This window comes from Aythya fuligula, chromosome 11, assembly GCF_009819795.1.
Source record: "Aythya fuligula isolate bAytFul2 chromosome 11, bAytFul2.pri, whole genome shotgun sequence".
NCBI classification, from domain to species: Eukaryota; Metazoa; Chordata; class Aves; order Anseriformes; family Anatidae; genus Aythya; species Aythya fuligula.
The window spans coordinates 19651608-19673391 of NC_045569.1; the positions used below are offsets into that span (position 1 = coordinate 19651608).

Consider the following 21784-nt stretch of genomic DNA (forward strand, 5'->3'; position numbering starts at 1 on the left):
GCAGACAGCTCAAGGAAGAAGTCATTAGGGGTTATTAAGGAAGGAATGGAAAAATCTTTTTATAGACGGTTAGCTCATCTGGACTATCATGCTTTGTTTTGGTTCTCTGAAAAGCCATGACAGAAATCGCAAAGCTTCTGAGAAACAAACTGGGGGATACAAAACCGGCACAGAAAAGGAAGGGGGCAAGGAGCATGACTGTAGTAGATATCCTCATACTAGTTCCTGTTCAGTTGAATGTATTTGTAACAGTGAATGATACAAAAAATGGTACAGAAAATGTGACTTCTGTGCTCCTGTTTACCTTTGGTTAATACCAGAAGGCACCAAATGACAAGGAAAGAAATGTCCTCTCCCTAATTGCAAGGTATGTTATAGTAGGTTTTTAATACAAACTTTTTTCTTTTTTTTTCCTCTGGGTGAATAAAAATACTATAAATTAATCAGAAGGTAAGTTTAGTTCTTCGTGAACACAGTCAGGGGTGTAATTTCCTCTGGAAAAATCTCCTCCTGCATCAGAAGTACTCTGAGATTTCTGAGCTCCAGCTGTAGCCAGCAGCTTCAGGGCAGGAGGTGCAGCACAGCAGGGTGCTGCCAAGGGGCTGTTCCAGTGCGCTGGTTCCTAGGTCATTCTCCCAAGATCCAGTCCTGGGAATTTACTTAAAAACAGAAATCATAATGGGGGAAAGATGGAAAGAAACTCCTGGTTATGTTTGATATACATTGACCTTGTAGTTTGCTAAGTCATCTATTTTTTTTTTTTTTTTGACTTTAATGTCCATGATGTCACTCCTCTGTCTTGAAGCTCTGGGCTGTGTTTCTCTGAATATCCAGAGGACACTTGTACTGCTGAACTTGTGACAAACAGGGATGAACTTTCTTTTAAATATTTGGGTGCTTGGAAGATACCAATAATGCACTGCAAGATAAATACACTCAAGTGCAGCTACCCAGCTGCCACATACAAAATAAAATACTCTTGCCTGATGTTGCTGTGATCATGTTCTGAGCCTTCGTTCTTTTGGAATGAACTGACTTTCTTCCTGTGAGGGAGAGCAAGGCTCAGGCAGGGGAGGCATACTTCTTACAGACAGTACTTGACATCCTATAAACTCAGAAGCCTTTTTTTATTAGCTAGCTCCCTCTTCAGTGTCATGTATCTGTGCATCTGGACTGGCTAAGGGTGTCCCTAGAATTGCACAGCTCTGTTTCTGGACAGTCTGGAGTGATGCAAGCAATGTCCTTTCATGCTTAGAACTTAGATACCTTGCTTCTGTAGCACATTTGATCTTCCTTTTGAGACTTGTCTTTTGCTTGCAAGTTAAGCGTACATTGTGAAGGATGCCTTGGTGTTCCTGTTTCATTTTGCTTTATTTTGGTTTCCAGAGAAACTGCTTAAGAGCTTAGGCACTCTGGAGTTAAAATAGCATAGCAAGCTGCGTTTAGAGTGGAAAGACAGCAGCGTTCCTAACAGCACTTTCTGATCACACTGGGGGCCTTGAGAGAAGAATTGAAATGCTCAGGGAGAGGCAGACTTTGATATAAAAGTCAGTGAGCAGTCATGGTTTGCTGTGCTATTGTAAGAAAGTTGCAGTATGTGATTATAAGCTAGACAAACATTGAAGGTAAAAGATAAGTCTTCAAAAGACCGGGTGGTTTCTAGAATGTGAAACTTCCAGAGCGTCGTTTGGTTCATTGGCAGTGGAATGCTGATGGGATCTTGCCCTTTAGTTATGAACGTGAAATATTCATGAGCTGCAGAGGTAAGTGGGGACGTCTCCGTGTTCTGAATCAAACTAGCAGAGGTACATAGGTGTGCAGTCCAAACATAAACATGGCCTGTAGAAGTTGTCCAGGCTCTGCAGAGCTTTCTGTGTATTTTGCAAACACTTTTTTCTGCTTTGCTTTTACACAGAACTTTAGGTGAAGATTCCTGTGTAGCTGGGAGTATTGTATTTCTGCTGCCTGCTTCTCTGCACCAACAAAACCGGTTTTGTTTTTTTTTCCCCCTAATGAAATTTTAAACAGGACGAGCTCCTAGAGTAGACTTTTCCTTTTCATTGAGAAGTGTGCTTGTGGTGAGGTCTCTACAAATGGTCAAAACTTGTATTCAAGAAGGTAGAACTTGCAGAAGGTAGAGCTGTAGGTCCAAAGGGCTTCTAAAGTCCCTCCCTCTGCTGAAGTCCTGTGCCTGTACGAGAGCTCCCTGCTCCATTAACCAGTGTCTGACATTGTGGTTCCTACCTGGTGAACGGCTCCACAACCTGCCCAGTGCCTTTGGTACTTGTACGGGAGGAAAGTGTACTGAGCAGTGTTGATAAACTAGTTACTTTCCCAGGGATGTGGAATTAAAAGGAGTACACACAAAATACATGCCCATCTTTCATGTATCCCAACTGTTCTTGCCAGGTAGTTTTTTTTTTTTGTTTGTTTTTGTTTTTGTTTTTTTTTTTTTTTTCTTCCAGGAGAAGGAAGGTGTATGCAGACATGAATCTAGTGTGTTGAGGCCAGGGGGTAGTTCTAGATCACTGTGTGGGCTTCCTGTGAGCCGTTGCTTGCTCCAAGTGAAGTGGATGAGCTGTAGGCTCCCTGTGCTAGAGCAGAGCCTAGAGGAACTCGTGTGCAAGATCAGCACAAACCCTTGTTTCCAGTGTGCCTGGACAGTTTGTTTCCTGTATTAGAAAGGTGATTTCAGGAGCCAGAAAATGTAGCCACAGTTTACAAAAGTAAATAACTTATTTATTAAAGCTTCGGTTTGTCCTTTGAAAGTGGGCTGGGGGGATTAAACAAAATATTTTGTCTCCGTTTCCGATCTTGCTGGATCTTGTTCAGTGAGGCATAACCTCCTGCATGGGGATCTCTTCCTAGTGAGGAGGAGTCACGTTAGTACCATCTTTCCAGTGACATCCTGTTGACATCACAAACAAAGGTCAGTTTTGCAGTCACCAAAATGAAAGCTACCTGGAGTTTATTTGTGTCTAAAAGTGGAAAAGCAAATGAAAATAGTCTATAGGCTCCAGACTTCTGGATCTGCTCTTGAATAGCAGAGACTAAAGTGAAATTCTGATACCATGAGCTGATTGCTTCCGTCAAAAACAACCTATAGTGCCCTCTTTTATTATTGACCTGTAGCTTTGCAATTGTGAGCTACTGATTACTTCTGTGGATAATGCACCACTGGTAAAGACCAGAAAAGCTGCAAGATATATTTAGGCAAAAAAAAAAAAAAAGCACTTCTTACACCTATCAAAGAAATGCTAAACTGTTCTGAGTACCTTTGCATTCACAAATAGCTGTTATTAGTTGCATAGTTACCATTGGCCCTCATTAAGTTTCCATTTAGGTAGTGATGGATTTAAAATCACAAAGGGGTTCTGTCACAGGTAAACAATCTCCAGGTATTTTAAGTGTAGCACTGCAATAATAGGCTAGCTTATTTTTTCAGGAGTGTTTTAAAACATCCTATAGCAAAACCATTTTTTTTGTTTATATGCACCCAAAGTTTAAGTCAGGGGTTATGGAGTAGCTGCTGAAGTTCAATGAATTTTGTTTAAAAATTTTTATAGCGTTTCTTGATTATTTCTAGGCAGAAGAACATCACTAATGAGTAGTTAGGTTGGTATGTCAGCATATGCCAAATATTAGTTGTTGCAAGGAAGCTGTAGATGCACAAACATAGTACTTGAAAGCCAAGAAGGTGGGTAAAATCCAAACTTAAAACCAACAGTCTTTTTGCACTTGTGTTTTAAGAAGTTTATTTACACTTACGTATATTTAAAGAGAGCCCACAAATTGGGTCTGGGTAGGGAACCAGATCTCTTCTCTGAGTATTCCCAGAGAAGGGATAGGAGTTATGGGATAGTTAGAAGGGGGACAAAGGGAGACACATGATAATTCTCACCTCTCATGTTACTTTCATTGTCAAATTTCCCATTTTATCTATTATAGTTATAAATCATCCATTCATTTTTTTCCAGATGTTAAACCATCTAACATTTTGGTAAACTCTAGAGGTGAAATCAAGCTTTGTGATTTTGGTGTCAGTGGACAACTGATAGATTCTATGGCAAACTCGTTTGTTGGCACACGCTCCTACATGTCTGTAAGTACAGATTTTACAGCTTTGAGTTTACTATACATTATGGTAGAGTTATCACGATTCCAGTAATCAAACAAGAAACCAACTGTTGCTGTTACCTCTGCTACGTTCATAGTTTTTATTTCACTTCCTGCATTCCCAGCATATGCCAGTATCGTATCAGATTGGGGGCGGGGGGGAGGAAGAACATGTTGCTTGGCTTTTCTTGCAACAGGAATATTTTCATAACACTACTGAAGAGATGCAATCACATCCACATTGCAGAATCCAATTGGTTAATGTGTTTAGGTTTTGTGTGCATACATCTCTGGAAAAACAGTATTTATATCTTGCTCTTATTAAATCCAGTTCTTTCCACTCCAGCATTTAGCTACAGTCACTTAGGCAAGCTGCTGCCTCATTAGGGGTTCTGTTGTGACTTTTCCTGGGAACCCAATCTGGCTCTAGCAGCAAGGAAAAGTATGGGAGTGGCTGGTGTGAACAAGGCCATGGCAGCTAATCTGGGACTACTTACACAGGTCTTTGTTCCTGTTCATGAGCAGTACCTTGAAACTTGCATTTCAGAGGAGCTCTTTGCATTATGTGAATTCAGTGCTAATGGAAATAACAGATCTCTTATTCTAATGTACTCACCTGTTCAGCATAACGCCAATTACTTCATAAAACCAGAGTGTGCAGAGATCCTGCTGTAGGATTGAAACTGTGTGGGCTTAAACTCAAAGGAAAAAAGCATAATAATGCTGCTTCTGCTCAGCGTGGGACCTGCTTTTCAACATCAAAGACAGTCTTTTCTTTTTTTGTCGTTTAATATGGGTAACATACTTGAAATAACTGTGGCTTATGTTCCCACATACACTTAGGGACTATTGCTAATAGCGCACAAAAAAAGTCCATCTCTTGTAAACCTTCAGCATACTACTGGCTTTCCCTTTTTCTTCTAGTAGAAAGAGTGAGAGCAGAGTGCTGCCTGCCTTCAGTTTTCATCAGTTTTTTTTTTCTAAAACAGATTCAGCTTTGTGCTCTGTCACCATATGTCACAGACCAAGCTGTGTTGGTGATATTATTCTTCCAATAGTCTCTGAAGTACCTTTTCCTGCAATATCTTTCTCCCTTAGCATTCGTTTTCCAATGATAGCTAGAGAATTGTTACATGCCAAAGAACATCATGTTCTACTATACGAAGGTGTGTATAATCAAAATTACTTAACTGAAATATATTTTCTAGATCTTAAATGTTTTGTGCAGCACTAGAAATTTTATGAAAATGTATGTATCCTCCTGTCTGGGCATCTTTATCAATTGCCTAGCAATCATGTAGTTTAGCCAAATAGTTAAAACCTTGCTGAGGTGGGACACTGGATTATTTTCTTTGAGGAGTCTCAGTAAAAACAGATCAAAGGATGATGTAGATCAATATACTAAACGCTGAAGAAAATACCTTTAGCATCTAAGAGTACTGATAGAATAAGTACAAAAACTAGGCAAGAGGAGTTAGTTTAGGATTAATCTTACTTTAGTTCTCTAGGTAGGAAATAGGAGATGATTACACTGAGGAGAACTGAGACTCTTTTGGAGCGATATGATTGGGGTATTCATGTATGGTTTCCATCATAACTCAACTGATGGCCAAAAAAGCATTGCTAAGTCTCTTTCCAATGTCTAAGTCACGTAAAAACAATGCACAATCTATTTTTAGCTGAATCTGTTGTCTTACCTGCATACACTTTCGTAACAGTTATATTAGCGTGCATATATAACCTCTCCTGAACTTGCTTTTGTTCATCCCACTCAAGTTTTGTTTTTTTCCTTAGAAAAACTTAAGCCTGTTACATTGGTGGTGGTCAGCTCATAAGTTGCAGGTGGTTTAACTAACGCAACAGGCATCTATCTTCCTGTCTTTATATATATATAATCTGTTCCAGTCATTATACCTCTAGGAAAAGTCTGTGCACTGCATAAGACTTTGTCATTCAACTTCAGTGTTATGTTTCTTTATTTCAGTGGATTATAGATGTCAGCAGTTTATTTAGAAATTATTTGAATATGGATCTAAAACTGAAGTATGCGTGCCTTGCATAAATGCATTTCTTCTGTAGGGACCTATGAGAATGGTATCAGCTGAGAAGTGTCACAAACCACAGGATTATTGCTAGAGCACCAGAGGCCCACGTAGAATCCATAAAATCACCTTCCCTCTTTTTCTCAAAGTATAAGACCAAGCAGGGCTTCTCAGGGAAGCAAGGTGAATGTTTAGTTAGCAATACTAGTTCTGTTTCCTTGTTCTTTAATTATTCCATCACTATTAATAATTGCAACATTGAGATACTATCTTAAAGGAATAAAGCAGCAACATAATGGCATGTTTTTTAAGTCCCAGGTTTATTTGTAATGGTTGTATACAAAGTTTCTGAAGATTCTGGAACTTTAGCTGAGATTTAAATAAAGGTACCTTGCTTGTTGGCACATGCCACACTAGTAAGTTGGGGCTTCATCTCTCACTTTATCCATACTATAGCAGAATGCAATTTCTAATTTTTCCTTTTTGTTATGGTATTTTACTGTGTCCCCTTTTTTCTTTCTTTGTTTTCCTAGCCGGAAAGACTACAGGGAACTCATTATTCTGTGCAATCAGATATATGGAGTATGGGGTTGTCACTGGTAGAAATGGCCATTGGCAGATACCCGATTCCTCCTCCTGACTCCAAGGAGCTCGAGTTAATGTTTGGCTGCCCAGTGGAGGGAGATTCTCCAGTCGCTGAGACCTCACCCAGGCAAAGAACACCTGGTCGACCAGTGAGCTGTAAGTTCCAATGCGAGGCAAATATTTTTATATTTGCTATAAACCAATTAAAAAAAAAAAAAGTGTCAATGTAACCCCTACTAAGTAGCTTTTCATCTGTACCACTGAGGTACTTCTACAGCATCTTAAAGTCATTTGGAACTACGTTGAGGTTTCCAATGGTAAGATATACAATTTGTTAGAATGGTTTTTTTTAATTCCTTACCTAGTATTGATTTGCATAACATGACTTTAAAATTTCAAAAGAACAGGATTGCGTTGGGCACCTGGTTCAGTCTTACTATGAGTCTTCCTATTTGAGCTTGAAAATCAAGGACCAAATGTGCTTTTGCTAATAACCTGTTCATGAACACTGTTAAGACGTGTTCTGTTGATGTGGTTCATCTCTTTAAGATGCAGTATGATCCAAGTACAATAGGAAGACTCCCTACTGGGAAGTGAAGTTAATGATTTGGATCAACTCAAAAATAATAGTTTCTCCTTGCATGAAAGCATTACTTTGTTGCTGTTCCACTTCTCTGTAAGTTTACTGGGTGCCCGGCAAGTCCACCATAGAAGAATTAAATCTATGACTGTTAGCTTTTTAAAGCACCCCTGCCTCTGGTGGAGAGTAACACTGTATTTTTCTGCTTCCAAAATTTCTTCTTAGCCTATGGACCAGACAGCAGGCCGCCAATGGCAATCTTTGAACTCCTTGATTACATCGTCAATGAGGTAAGCAATTACTTGCACTTGTACCAATTTAATTGTACACTTTTAAAGTGTTCCAGAATTTGAGTGGGTGTGGGGTTAGGATTATGGTATGTCAGGTCTTGTGATCTTTTATTACTGCAGTATGACAGACATCCTTGTTTTCTGTGTCAGCTTGAATTTAAATTATTCTTGGGGATGGTTTAGCTTGTTCTTTTACACCCTTGTTAAGTAGCTTTATGGGTTTTCCAGCCTGGATCACACAACCTGTTAGATTTAATAGCACACAGTACTATCAAGCATATACAAAACTATTATTTATAACACCTTGAAAGAAAATACGCTGATTCATAAGACTGTCTTTCAGATATCTAAGCTACAAGGCTAGTTAAGAGAGTAGTACGTCAGAATTGATGGTCTGTTTTCTGTATTTTTGCAAATGCCACGGAAATTCATTATTCACGACTTCATTACCTGTGTCTGTCAAAAAAAAAAAAAAAGCATGTGTTAGCTATCAGATATAACAGCTGGATAACAGTTATTCAAGGTGAATAAATTATAAAATGATGCATCTGCCACTTATCTAAAAAGCACAGTTAGTGTCTGCAAAGGCTAGCTCTTACTCGTTTCTGCTGCTGAACGATACTAATAACTGCTTCTGCTCCTTGGCTGCATGCACTGTTTTCTCATGGTACGAATTTATTTTGTACATTACATAATGCTTAATGTGAAGGCATTAAGTCTTGGAATAGTGTTAGCTTCGGGTTACATAAGATACTATGGTGTCATGATCTTGTAGCTTCTCTGAGGAGGTCACTCTAAGCTGAGGTCGCTAAATCTGAGAATTTGACAAGATTATGTTCTGCTACCTCTGGCATAGTGCAAGGGATCTTCAGCATCAGCTGCTGTATCAAGGCCTTTACACCAGTAACCCACTGCAGGCTGCATCTCAAGTCTGCAGTTACAAGTAATCAGAAGTGCAAGTGCTTGTAGGACCCATGGTTTAAGAATGAAAACTTCACACTGACCCTAGAGCAAATGCTTGGAAAACACAACAATAATATGCAGGTTTATATAGTACCTGAAAACTCATTTTGAGTTCTAAATCTGAACAAATTCATTCCCTGGGACTGAATATTCAGATCAAAAGGATTATGGAAATAATACCATGCAGGGTGTCTTCCATTCCCCAAACTAGGGATTAGTAGTAAGGAGAATAACACAATACTAATCACTGTAGACAGCTCTGAGCCTTCTTTAATCACATCTCAGAGCTGTGTTAACCCCATTGAGGTATGTGTGTTTAAAAACAATAATAAAAACACAAACACAAACTAGTCTGATTTATTATGGAAACGTGTAAAATCCAGTAGCTATCAGTAAGTAATGACCAAAATTAACCAGTAATAAACTGAGCATCTTTACTTTTGTAAATCATATGGCAGCACATGCTCTGTTCGTATGCATGGAGACGGAGGTCGGCCTGAGACTTTCTTCAGAGCTCAGCTTTGAAAGAAGGCTTGGGAAGTGCTAGGGCTGCATTATTTGTGTTTGTACCTTTACTCAGATATTAGACGTATAACTGGGAGATCTCTGGGTAGGTTGTACAGCCTCATGTATTTCTTCTGCTTTAAACAACTCTTCTCTTTTGTTTTAAGCCACCTCCAAAATTGCCCAACGGTGTTTTTGGTTCTGAATTTCAAGATTTTGTTAACAAATGGTAAGTATTTTCTCTTAATGTGCCTAAAGCTCACTTTACAGGGACCAGCTTGACAGCATATGCATCCAAAGAGAACCCCAGAGCTAAGAGATGTTCCCCTCTGTAAGATACGATCTCTGGTTCTGTGTGCAACTCTAATTTAGTACTTTCTCAGCATTGAAGACACCACAGTACTTTTGTGGACTGATCATACAACACGCTTCTGTAAGAGGATCTGGACTTTCATGGGTAACCTTCACAGCATTCTGTAGTGAGCATTCCATATGGTGCAGAAGTCTTCTAGGCTCCAGATGCTTTTTCTCTTCCCTAATGGTTTGTTGAACTAACATTTTTATCTTACCAGTCATTCTCCCATTTGTTTACTTTTCCAACATTGTTTCAGTGATACCTGCACTGAGCCAGTATATTCAGTGCTTAGGGAGGTAGTTCATTAATGTGGGAAAAATGAGTTGTCTTTTTTTCTAAAGCTACAGATCTGAATTACTTATTTCTCAAAGAAAGAGCCATAATACAAAGTAACATATACTTGATACTGAGCTTGAAAAAGACTTGGGTAAGAGAGAATTGAGGGATAAAGCCACTGAGAATGTTGAGTTTAAATGGGAATTTGATCTCTCCAGCTTGGTCCCAGATGCTCACTCCTGCCCCCACTGAACAATATTGGGCAACTCAGGTTTTCATACCTAAAACTATACCTATGAAACCTACAGAAGAGAATTGCTTACAGGCCAAGTTCTGTTTGAGTGGCACTACGTTACTTCATGCTTTTATCTAGAGTGGTATCTTCTCAGGATGAAAGCAGTATACTAACAATCTAGCTTGATCTTTATTTTAAGAGTATAACTTGTGTAACGCTTTGTTTTCCTAGTTTAATTAAAAATCCTGCTGAGAGAGCTGATTTGAAGCAGCTGATGGTAAGTGAAAGTTCTTCACTTGAGCTAGGAGCACTACTTCCATGCAGGTTGGGTTCCTCAGCTGACCTGAGACCAGGATGAGCATATGGCCTAGAATGTTGTTTGTGCCTCCTGATACAAACGGCTCAAACTGTCAGAAGGGGCCACTTTTCTCATCCAGAGATCAAGGGGCTTCAGGCTTTCACACACCCCTAGAACAGGAATTGTCCAGGAGCCCCATACTGGTGGGTTTTTCAATCTGACATTTGATAATTAGAAGTATATGACTTCATACTGTTAAATTGATTAGCAGAAGAATTCTCTTTTACTTTGGTTTGTACTTTGGTTTATTAACCAATCATAAAGTATGCAAGATGACAAAAGAACCAAATTCTAGTTATCTTATGAGCTAGTTAAATGAAATTTTATCAACATCTGAGAAACAAAATTTGCCTGTCTCTCATCAGCTTTTTCTTACAAAATCTGTAGAACTACTGGCCACAAACAAATCTTGCATTTTTTTCTATATGAAATGACTTTATGTAATGGCCTTAAGTTTAATGATAGGACTGAAGTTCTACTGCATAAAAATCAAGTTTTCTGTGCCTTGATACTGCTGTGTGGTAAGAGTGCAAAATGTAATCAAAGCCTGTTACAAAAAGCCCTTGTGTATGAAAGCACAGGCAGACATTTTCCAGAGTGTTATCAAGTGGCTGAGTCACATCCTTATCATATACTGTGGTGTAATTATTCTGCAATAGGCACTCTGTAGGCAGTATTTCTCTGGAATACTTTGCAATGTGAACATTTCATGTGCTGGTTATCTCATTAATCCTATAGAAAAGTTTTACTGGTCACTTCAAGCTAGCTATAAGATCTGGCAAACCACACAAACACAGGAAGGAAACTAGACTTTTTATACCTCATATTATTCAAAATTATTCTTTACCTGATCATGTTACCTTGAGCGTTTGAGTAATTTTGTTTTCCTCTGCTAAGATTCATGCTTTCATTAAGAGATCTGAAGCAGAGGAGGTGGATTTTGCAGGATGGCTTTGTTCAACCATAGGCCTTAACCAACCAAGTACACCCACGCATGCTGCTGGAGTCTGAATATGGAAGAGCAAATACTGTACTGTACGTCTGTTAACAGCGCTACTTTGGTCCTATTTCCTAAGCTTGTACCTGTTCAAACATGTATTTCACCTCTTAAGGAAGAATGTCTTTATAGCATGTGCCAAATGGTTTTAAATTTTGTCATAAACTAATTGGTATTGTATTGGATTACATTTGTTTGCTGACCAAAACGTAAGATGTTTAAGTTACAGTGCTTGCTGATTTTAAGTGATTATGGATATTCTTTCTTAATGAAATATCACTGGGGGCATTTACCCCTAGCTTGTTTGAACTTTATCAAGATTCTTTGTAAATCATTGGTACTTCAATCATGCTTACCTAATCTCCCACGCAAAAAGGGTTAGGGATGCTCCAAAACTGTATCTGTTGAGCATGCTTTTGCTGCTGCCAAACTGTATCTTGAAAGTTAGGCCTAATGGTTCCAATTTTGCTGTTGTTTAGAGATCTCTCTTTCCAGGTAAAGAAGGCAAGAGCTCTGTATCTCTTGGAATGTACAGGGCAATATTCTAATTGTAGACTTGTTCATATTTCTATATTTATTTTTAAAATGTATCATCATACTTGGATTTAGTGATGTATGTCTTTCTAATTGATTTTTAAAAGTTAGCTCTTGGAAGTGTCCTACAGAATCATGACAAAGATCCAGGCAGTTTGCTTTCTTTTAACCTAAAGATTCATGACAGCTGTGTTTGGTGTCTAAAGTGTATGAAGATCCTCTATTGTTTTATTCTTTCAGATGTTTAGCAATGAGTTCTCTTAATAAATATATTATCAAATAAGTTCTTGAAGTTTTTATTTGAACTCAAGAAGAAAAACTTAACCAAGACCTTAATCCTAAATTGTGACTGTGTTTTATGTTGTGCCTCTTTTTTTCACAACTGTGTAGTATCCTTGGTCTGAGAAGTATAAAGTTGTGTATATAAAATGAGAATTTCTAACATAGCTGTGAAATTAGAGGGCTAGAGCCAGCTGTCACTTGAGCCTGTTACTTTCCTGCATACTGGATTTGTGTGGCAATGCTATGCAAAGCTTAGCTGCATGAAAGGACATATCAGACAAGGAGAGGGCATTCCAGACAAGGAGAATTCGGAAGTTCCTTTCCACATGGAATCCAAATCATTCTAGATATGAACTTCCATGAATAGTTAGTTGTCAATCTGTGAAGAGCTGGAGATCATTCAATGACAGTTCCAGGGCTTCCTTCGACTTGAATGTGAGTGGTGGTAGTATTGACAGGGCTGTGTGGTTTAGTTTAAGAATATATAAAAATTAAAAAAGATAGTACTTTTTTAATCATTTGTTAAAAGAAATATGCAGCCTGTGAATAGCAAGTATTTAGAGAAGAAAGCTGATTTTACTTGTTTGCTCCACGTACGACAATAATGTGAGTGCTGTAAGCACAGTCAGATGTAGTAGGACAGGACAACAGCGGTAGTACTTTATTGCAACATGCAAACTAGTTTGTCTATTTTAATCCAACATCCAATCCAAAAGGCATTGGCTCACAAAAGGTAGAGGGAAGAAAGGAGATAAAAGTATAGCCCTGAAAACTACTCTGTAACATGCTGAAGAGTAAAACAATTTTTTCAAAGGTCAAAATGAACTTCTGGTAATGAAACCCTGGAACAACCCTTCCAGAACTGGCTTTGGAGAAGCAAAGCCTGAGGCAGGTGCACCTGTTTTAGGATGGAGGCAAGGAACCACATGCAGTGCCCAATGCAGGTTGAACACGAATGCAAAGGAGGGAGAGGATGTCTACTGAGCCCCTTACAAAGCAGCTCTTTGCATGATACTTCCAAAGAATTGTCACTCCAAGCCACAACATCTGCTTAGGCTTTTTTTCTCCCTGTACACCTTGGGATGGCTTTGCCAAGTGTTTGCGCTGGTGTTCTAAGCTCTCATTAGGACATCCAGGCTTCTCAAACAATTAGTCCTGAGTACAGGATGAAGCTACATTTACATTCTAAGGATCAGTTCCTATAGCTACAAGTCAAGTAAGAGCCAAATAATCGCTCTTCAAACAGTGGCAGAAAGTTATTGGCAGCTGAATCAAGTGTTCTGACCACACCCAGGATCCTGGACACTTTTCCAAGTACTTTTCCCACTCTTAAAAGCAAACTTGAGAGGATTATTTTTCTGAGCTACTAATACCAAATACCAAAGACAGCAGTAGCACCTTTAGCTACTAGCCATGCAATGAACAGGCCTGGATTGTTGTAACTGACTAGTTTCTCAGTAAGACAGTTTGACAAAGTATCTGAATTAGAATATTACTTTTATTTGTTTTTAATCAGTTTAACAGAGTTTGAGTTTGTGTGTGTCAAAACGAGTCTTCAAGAATTGATAAAATAACTGTACCACATGGTGTCTGCATTCCACAAGGAGAAAGAACATACTGTTACTGGTAGGAGCAGCACTAGCTTGTTACTGTACAAAAGAAACTGTGGAGGAGACTTCATATCCCTTTCCATAAGCTCCTCCTATTCTTCGAAGATAACTTGAAAATGGAAAGTGGCCTTACACTGATCTATGAAGTTACCATGAGGGAAAAAGAAAATAAAACTAATTTTAAAGTATCAGTTTTTTATTACAAGTAACGTGGACTAATTATTACCATACAGTTTGTGTCACAATAGAAGGCCAATTAGCTGCTACGCTGAAAGAGCAAGAAGTAGAAAATACTTCACTGTTTCAGTCAGACTGACAGTACTTAAGAACAGCACCAGTAGGGACAAAGAGAGGCTCTCTTGCTACTGCACTTAAAATGAGGTCAACAGTGCAATATCTGCTTCTCCCAGTGTAAGAACACCTACATCTATCAGTCACATTTATAGGAAGTGTACATCTGGTGGTCTGTGTAACTGAGAACATACATAGCAGCTGAATGCCTGGAGACTATCCTGGACACATCTGTGCTCACTGCGTATCTTAAAATTCCCAGTTAAAGCAGATGAGGTTATAACATAATCGTTGGTTTAGCAACCAGCATCCGTGGCCTGGTTTTATATTTCAGCAACTGGAAATAAGAACAGACAAATTATTGCTTTTACTGTGTTAAATTAGTCTGACTGGATTAATGACTTTTCCCATCCATGTATAAAGATGTAATAAGCTACACATTAGGTTTTAAACACAAAATGAATTATGCTACATATCCGTGCAGCAAATTTTCATTCTTTTAACATCTAATTCAAAATCTGCCAAGCTTCTGATATTCGTCTTCAAGGGTAAGCCTCCCCAGACTCCCCAAGTCTTGCATGTCATATGCATCATAACCATACATGAAAATCTGCTGGCAAATTTTATATGAACGAAGAAGAAATTCCTGAGTCTGTATTAAAAGCCATCTTTGATTTTTTTCTCTCAAGAATCTGATTCCTCCTCTTCCTCTTCTTCCTCTTCATGATCTTGAAGACTCAGCTGTAATTCAGTTTGATTGATAGCAGCCTCGTTGTCCATCTGCCCAAGAGTCTGTTACAATAAAAGAGTTTAATTTACCAGTTATCAAAACAAGCAGCAATACCGAATGCTTCTCACACCACTACTAAAAGAGAATGGTTACAGTGACTGGTAGAGATCTTGGTACTAGAACTGTTGGCTGCAAAAGCCCATCAAAGCAAAGCGCATCAGTTCTCCACAGAAGAGTTTCAACCCATTAAACCCACACTTCAGGTAAAGGTTCAGATGATACCTGTACCTCCATCCCCTACGATCAGATGGCTAAAACAGTGTCACAGTTAAGAGTAGCCACAATGCTCAATAAGCCTTGTGTACTTGCATACTGTGAAGCGAAGGTATGCCCAACCCTTCTGCCAACAACCTGCTGCTTTCAGGGGTGGGAAAACCCCTTTGGGTTTACCTTGAAAGGTAACAAACGGGGCGGATTTTACAGCTGGGCTGTTCCAACCAACAGCAAGCATAAAGGAGCTCAACCTCCCGTGCACACAACCGAGCAGGGTGCCCGCTGAGGGGGCCCAGCTTGCTGCTCCCACCGCAGGGCCGAGCGCTGCCCTCACCTCCTGGCTCTCTACAGCAGCTGCCGCCGGGACGGCCGCGTCCTCCTCCCGGGACCTGATCATGGACTGCAGCGCCAGCTCCTCCACCTGCGGGCAGGGGACAGACAAACCCTTATTGCTGCGACTCTGCCACACCGCAACGAGGTCCGCCTGAGGCACTGGCAGCAGCCACAGCCGCGAAGCCGCGCTTCTGCCCTCACTGCACGAGGGACCGACGTGCCCTGAGGCAGCCCCCGGGCCACGAGCAACCCCCTCCCGTTCCGAGGAGGAGGAGGAGGAGGAGGAGGTGGAGGAGGAGGCCCCAGCACCGGGCCCGCTGCCACCCACCCGCCCAGCGCCGCGTTCCGGCCGCCCCGCTCCGCCTCGCTCCGCGCCGCCCGCCGACCTTGAGGCGGGTGAGCTGGTCGTGCAGCGCCGCCTTCACCCTCAGCAGCGTCTCCTCCTCCTTGCGCAGCTCCTGCAGGCGGCTCAGCATCCTGCCCGCCCGCACCGCCCAGCACCGCCGCCCCGATCCCCTCCCGGCTCCTCCCGGCCCGGCCCCGGCAGCGCCCCCGTGAGCGCGGGCGGAGCCGCCTCAGCCGAGGCCTGGCGTGACGTCACGGCCCGCCGCCATTTGCAGCCAGGCTGCCCCCGCCCGGCCGCGGCCCCAAGCGCAGGCAGAGCCGCCCCCGTTAATTAAACGTGTTAATTAAACGTGCGTTTTAACTCGTCACGCACGGGAAGGGGAAAAAATAATGTAATTCGGTGCAGCTGTGTTGCCTGAAATGGGCTCGTTACAGCAGTTTTACTGAGGGATAAGGGAGTTCCCCCCAGCTCCAGCCCCCTGCTGCTGACAGGAATTTGCCTCAGCTCTCCCCCCGCCCCTGCTGGCTGCTCGTTTCTCTTCCAAAAGCTGCTCCAAGTGGGCTAAGTCAGGTAAGCGTTTCCTATCCCTGAATTAAGATACTTAAAAAGAATGCAAATCCTTGCTTTTAAGTAATACTCCCCTCAAACCCATCAAGCACACGTTTTAAGACGTAAAAACAACAGCCTAAGACGTTTAAGTTAAGCCTTTGTTGCAGAAGACTCTTTCCCAGGCTACTGCCTTCAACTTGGACAATAAGACAATTCTTTCACACATCCCCTCCTCATGTGCTTCTAAAGCCACATTAACCTGGTATTTTTATTTTCCTGATTGTTGAACTGCATTCTGCCCCCACCAAAATAAACTGTCAGAAAAACATGGAAGCATTTCACTGTTCCAATAGAATTTATTAGATGGAAATCCACAATACAGCTCTCTGAACTTAGGTGGATGAGAACTGCACGGGGTTTACGCTTCAGCCTGGGCCTTTGCTGCCTCCTTTGCCGGAGCTTTTCCTGCAGCCTTGCCTTTGGTCTGGGCCTTAACTGAGACCTGGGCCTTAGCTGTGACCTTGGCCTTGGCTTTCTTCTCCTGCTTGAGTTTGTGCTACAAAAAAAAGAAAAGCAAATACATTAGCAAATACAAAAGGGGTTGTAATGCTCCAAGACTGTATTACTGGCTTCCATTCGTACTCACATTTTGAGCATGGCGCAGGATGGTGTTGCGTCGCATGGTTTTGGCGTATGGGTTCAGCTTGATCATCACTCTCAGATTCTTCAGTGGGTTCTTCTTCAGGACTCTGCGGTGAATCTTTTTCCTGAAAGGGACAGACATGCATCATGACCACATTTCAGTTCAAGTTCCGTAAAACTCTCCCTGAAGTCTGATTTGGGAGAAATGTAATTCCTAATATTTACACCCAGTAACTAAAGAAACCTCAGCATTCTCTCACATCTCAAGGGACAGAGATTTCTGATCTCAATACAAAGTCTTACACTTGGCAATTACTAAAAAGAGACTACACTTGGAAGTCATTAGTTAAAAATTATTACTTTGGAGGACGCAGTGCCTTCTGGATTTCCTGGCTTTTCAGGATTCTTCCCAGGTCCGTATTGGTCATCTTATGCATTGGCAGGCTGTGAAGCAAACGTTCAGAGTTTAGGTTGGTACGAAAAAAACATGACTAATTCAATTAAAAGAGATATTTAGTAAAATTACTGACTTGTGTTTGTTTTCCATATCTAACCTGAAAAATCTGTGACACTAACAGGTTATTCTGCCACGTGTTGTTTTTTTCTTACCTCATGTAGCTGTGTCAGAGATCAGCTGTACTTACTTATAGTCGCTCTTCAGAGTAGCAGGTTTGCGCCAGGTGCCGTACAAATCATCCAATTTGCGGAAGGCACTTTCAGTCCAAATGCAGAAACGCCCAACGTGGCCACCAGGAGCAAGTCTCAGCAGATTCAGCTTGTTCACATCCAGAAGAGTAATTCCTATAGAAAAACAGACACACCTTTCTGATTTGTAATGAAAATTAAAGAACACAGAACTAAGAAAGAAACAGAAACTGATAATGGACTTACTAAACTTCTACATTACTAAGTTATATATGCATATACATGAAAAACTATTAAATTAAAAAAAAAAAAAACAAAAACAAAAACACAGCCTTTTCCAGGAACAAACTTAAGAACTTCAGTTTTACTGTTCCAAGTAAAGTTTATGGATGGTGATAGCCATAAAATTTGTTGTAAACATTTGTTAGCATCACCAAATCAAATTCCCAGAAATGAAGTTAACTGCTCTAAGTCAGAACTTCCACAAAATCATGTGTTTCAGAAACACGGACCAATGAAGTGGAATCTCATCATTTAAGGCAGTCTCCCAAGAAGAGTAAGCATGTTTCAAGTTAAAGTTACCTGGGATATTCCGGAAAGCTTTAATGATCCCATTGTCCTCGTTGTAAATGATGCAGGGTCCGCGACGCTGGATGCGACGGCGATTCCTCATTTTACCCTTTCCAGCCCGCATACGCTGAGAGGCATAAACCTAAACAAAAAAATCAAACTTGTGAATATTCAAAAACATCCACATTACAATAATAAGATACAAATCCATTTTAGTCAGAACTTCACAATCATCACTGATTATCTGAAACACGGACCAGTGAGAAGTTCATCATTCCCAAGAATCAAAAAAGACCAAGCTATCAATGTTAAGCAGCAGAGAAATGAAGAGAAATGAGCTCAGAGTAACACAGCATAGGAAGAAGCTGCCATTAAAAAAAAAAAAAAAAGTTTAAGCAGTCAAACAGTTTTGTTTCCAATGGATTTTTTGTGGCATCAAACCCAAATAGAACTATTGGGGATTCCTAATTTAACAACAGCAGATTATAGGAATGTGTTCTTAAGAACATACCTGTAGCAACTCACCTTTTTGATGTCATTCCAAGCTTTAAGTTTCTTCAGAAGAAGAACAGCTTCCTTTGTCTTCTTGTAACTCTCAACTTTGTCCTCAACGACCAGAGGAAGTTCTGGAATCTCCTCAATGCAGTGGCCTAATGAGGATTGTACAAGGATTACTCAGAAACAATAAACAACAGAAGAAGTAGAAATGAAATTCAGTCTCTAATATGCAGGCAGAGTAACAACAGTAGAGAAGTTCCTGTGAAGTCTTACAGGCCTGCCTCAAACAATACCCAAGTAAATTTTAAGCATAATCTCTGGCTTCTATCAACAGAAATCAAACTGAACTGCCATGTGATTCAAAATTCAGTCTCATTTTCCGTAACTGTGAGGACAAGATTCATGCCAGTAATGCACACTGGAGCACCTCAGTTACCACCTAACTTCCAACATTGCAAAGCTGTGTGTGACTTCCCCCAGTTGTACATAACAAAAACTCATCCTGCTGAAGAATGGGACTGCCTCCTCAGCTCTCTAAAGGAGCTTTTATTTACCCACAACGACCATTTCAAGTCATCACACAGTTACTGATAATGCTCAGGCAATGCCCAACTGCAGGAAAACGTTTCCAGAAGCAGAGTTCTCACCTTTAGACATGACCAGTGCTGGAAGAGCCGACGCTGCCAGCGCGGAGCAGATGGCGTAACGCTTCTGAGTTATGTTCACTCTGCGGTGCCAGCGTCGCCAAGTCTTGGTTGGGGCAAACATGCGGCCTCCACGACACATCTATGCATCTACAGTTAAGAACAACCTTTTTCAAGTTACTTTTTCTAGCGTGTCTCTCTTTAATACTTGCTCAGCATCAACTGTTCGTCAATCATCTGTACCAGTACACTGACAGCAGGCAACTGTCACTGAGCACAGAGTAAGACGCAAATTACGACATCATGGCAAGACAGTGTGCATCACAAAATTCGTCCACCAATTTTGTAGGGGGAAAAAAAAAGAATGAATGCTTCTGTTCATTAAAGTAAGTCTGAATTTGCACACAGGTGCTTCTAGTCACATCCAAATTTTCTCAGACTCGGGTCCAGATCACTGTGGGCAGCCATTACCCCAAAACATGGAAAAATTCCATTTCACTTTTAGTTACTTTACAATTACTTCTCCTGGATGAGTTTAGATTTACACTTGACGCAAGCAGCAGCTATGAAAGGATACGTTCCCAAAAGCACCTTGGCCAGAGCGGTGAGTTCCGCCACCTCGTACTCGAGGAATACGAGCGACGGCTCTCCCAGTGCCCCATGACTCGGCACTGGTCTGATGACCTGCAGCAGAAAGATTTTAATTCAGAGAGTGACAACACTGCCGTTTCACCTAAGTCACCGGTACACTGAGTTCGATACCAATAATCAGAACTTCCACTGTTATCATATGGTTCAGAAACACGGACCACTGAAGTGGAATCTCATCATTTCAGCAAAACAAACCCTGATCGGGTAAAATCACTCTTATCACATTAAGGATTTGCTTTTCCTAATAGTTAACATTTCATGTAATTTAAAGTCGGATCGTTAAGAATCAGAGTATTTTCCTTGTTTTCTCTTCAAAATCCTACTGATTGTTGCTTCTCTTATTTCAATTCTAGATTTGTTTCAATTTTAACCCACCTACATTAAAAACCAACAGCCACCACAAGTTATTCCACCCGTTCTGCAGACAAACCATACCTGCAAGTTCACTGACAGCATAGGGCTGCCTGTTGTTCTTGCGCAAATTGGTGTGAACGAAGTTCACGACATCAGGGCGAATGGGAGCCCTGAACACGGCAGGCAGGGTGACATTTTTCCCTGATGCTTCTCCCTTCTCGGAGTAGACAGATATTAACGGTCGAGCGCAAGCCTGAAAAAGAAAAAAGGAAAAACTCTTGAGCACAAGTCAAGTCCATCACTAGCATTTGGAACAATCAAATATTGCTCAGAATGAAAGGTGTCTTCAGTTCGACAGTGCCAGCATGCTGACAGCAGGCAACTGTCACTGAACACTGGATAAGACGCAAATTACATCATCACAGCAATAGTCTTCACTTAAAATACTGCTCCCCAACATTTCCCAATTTCTAAACACCGTATCTGAGGTTTGAATTCAGATGTCAACATTATTTGAGTAAGGTTAATCTAGAACCCAATCTCTAGGCCTTCTAAACAACTTTCCATCTGCTATTAAAAAAAACAATAGGAAACCCACCTCTGTTTATCAGTTTCTCAAAGATTTGAGATTCAGATTATGTACAGCAGCTGAAACGCTGTGACCAACTTCTCTAATACAATATAGAGACTCACAAGGTCTACAAGCAAGTTCACTTAGGATCAGTGATTTCTTTTTTAATGATCCCCGAACAGTCCCGTGCCTCAAAATTTGAGGGATGAAAAACTGAGTGGCCAGCAGCACCAGCTTCCTTCCAAAAGGTCTTGGAGATGAGCAATGATACCTTGCAGGTCTGAACAGCAATCTTTACCAAAGAATCTCTGAGCATTAAAACGTGTTTGTCACAAACAGCTCATGGCAGCGGCACATGCAAGGTACCTTCCTTCCCTTCCTCATATATAATTTATTTCACAGATGCTAAAAACACCCCAAAACTCCAAGCCAGCTGCACGGGGGGCACCGCGCTGCGTTCCTAATGGTGGTTACCGGCAAGGCCCCGACTCTTGGAGCTGGCACAGGGGCCGCACACCACAAACTTCATTAGGGTGAAGGAAAAGGGAAATGGTTCAGGACCTGAATCGCATCAGCAATATGTGCATATATAAATGTGTGTGTGCATATAAATATATATATATATGTATAGGCAGCTCCCAGGCCCCGCTCCGAGCGCTGACGCCTCCAAAATGGCGGCCGCCCCCCCACCCCCCTCCACGCCTGCAGCCCTCGCGCTGCCCGCAGCTCGGCTCTGCCTTCAGCCCCCGTCCCGCCAGCCTCGGCCCGGTCCCGCCGCCCGCCCCAGGCCGCCTCCATCCCCGCCGCCGGCCCTGTCCCGCCGCGTCCCCCCTCACCATGAGGGCAGCGGCGGAGCCCCTCGTGCTGCCGCCTGTCGCCGCCGCGGCACAACCGGAAAAGGAAGGACGCGGCGCCGCTGCCTCGCTACCAGCCGTGTCCTTCCTCGCCCTGCCACCGCCC

At 41.4% G+C, this 21784-nt stretch overlaps 3 protein-coding genes and 5 non-coding genes across 9 annotated transcripts in view; 1 reads left to right on the forward strand and 7 right to left on the reverse strand.

The window, feature by feature from the left end:
- The window catches only part of MAP2K1 (mitogen-activated protein kinase kinase 1), a 36617-nt gene extending 24499 nt beyond the window's left edge, over nt 1-12118 (forward strand). For both annotated transcript variants that reach the window (XM_032194729.1, XM_032194730.1), the window contains exons 6-11: nt 3978-4102; nt 6692-6899; nt 7549-7613; nt 9248-9309; nt 10178-10223; nt 11202-12118. In XM_032194729.1, coding sequence (XP_032050620.1) covers nt 3978-4102; nt 6692-6899; nt 7549-7613; nt 9248-9309; nt 10178-10223; nt 11202-11315 — 620 coding nt within the window. In that variant the 3' untranslated portion in view covers nt 11316-12118. The remainder of the gene's footprint in view (nt 1-3977; nt 4103-6691; nt 6900-7548; nt 7614-9247; nt 9310-10177; nt 10224-11201) is intronic.
- A 1477-nt stretch (nt 12119-13595) lies between these two features.
- On the reverse strand, nt 13596-15866 carry SNAPC5 (small nuclear RNA activating complex polypeptide 5). The gene is made up of 3 exons (XM_032195263.1): nt 15741-15866; nt 15356-15442; nt 13596-14810 (listed from the first exon to the last, which is right to left on the reverse strand). Exons 1-3 carry the CDS (start codon nt 15828-15830, stop codon nt 14703-14705), a joined length of 285 nt encoding a protein of 94 aa, XP_032051154.1. The 5' UTR covers nt 15831-15866; the 3' UTR covers nt 13596-14702.
- A 719-nt stretch (nt 15867-16585) lies between these two features.
- Nucleotides 16586-21722, reverse strand: RPL4 (ribosomal protein L4). The gene is made up of 10 exons (XM_032195206.1): nt 21661-21722; nt 20335-20506; nt 19826-19932; nt 19252-19390; nt 18632-18756; nt 18119-18248; nt 17536-17692; nt 17252-17335; nt 16896-17016; nt 16586-16805 (listed from the first exon to the last, which is right to left on the reverse strand). The coding sequence occupies exons 1-10, from the start codon at nt 21661-21663 to the stop codon at nt 16668-16670; spliced, it is 1176 nt and encodes a 391-aa protein (XP_032051097.1). The 5' UTR covers nt 21664-21722; the 3' UTR covers nt 16586-16667.
- LOC116493758 lies at nt 18005-18075 on the reverse strand. Its single transcript, XR_004253795.1, has one exon. It is a non-coding gene; the product is annotated as a small nucleolar RNA SNORD18 (small nucleolar RNA).
- On the reverse strand, nt 18319-18386 carry LOC116493759. Its single transcript, XR_004253796.1, has one exon. It is a non-coding gene; the product is annotated as a small nucleolar RNA SNORD18 (small nucleolar RNA).
- On the reverse strand, nt 19458-19557 carry LOC116493761. The gene has a single exon (XR_004253797.1). It is a non-coding gene; the product is annotated as a small nucleolar RNA SNORD16 (small nucleolar RNA).
- On the reverse strand, nt 20013-20084 carry LOC116493757. The gene has a single exon (XR_004253794.1). It is a non-coding gene; the product is annotated as a small nucleolar RNA SNORD18 (small nucleolar RNA).
- LOC116493754 lies at nt 20579-20680 on the reverse strand. The gene has a single exon (XR_004253791.1). It is a non-coding gene; the product is annotated as a small nucleolar RNA SNORD16 (small nucleolar RNA).
- Nucleotides 21723-21784: the final 62 nt, after the last annotated feature.

Excerpts from the sequence above, each read along its gene's own strand:
- RPL4 (XM_032195206.1), bottom strand. Across the intron at positions 18,249-18,631 it reads CTTGGAATGACATCAAAAAG|GTTTATGCCTCTCAGCGTAT; the intron begins GTGAGTTGCTAC and ends TTTTTTGTTTAG. Across the intron at positions 17,693-18,118 it reads AGCTTTCCGGAATATCCCAG|GAATTACTCTTCTGGATGTG; the intron begins GTAACTTTAACT and ends GTTTTTCTATAG.
- SNAPC5 (XM_032195263.1), bottom strand. The coding sequence starts at position 15,830 with ATGCTGAGCCGCCTGCAGGAGCTGCGCAAGGAGGAGGAGACGCTGCTG. Across the intron at positions 15,443-15,740 it reads ACCAGCTCACCCGCCTCAAG|GTGGAGGAGCTGGCGCTGCA; the intron begins GTCGGCGGGCGG and ends CCCTGCCCGCAG. Across the intron at positions 14,811-15,355 it reads CTGCTGTAGAGAGCCAGGAG|ACTCTTGGGCAGATGGACAA; the intron begins GTGAGGGCAGCG and ends TTATTGTAACAG.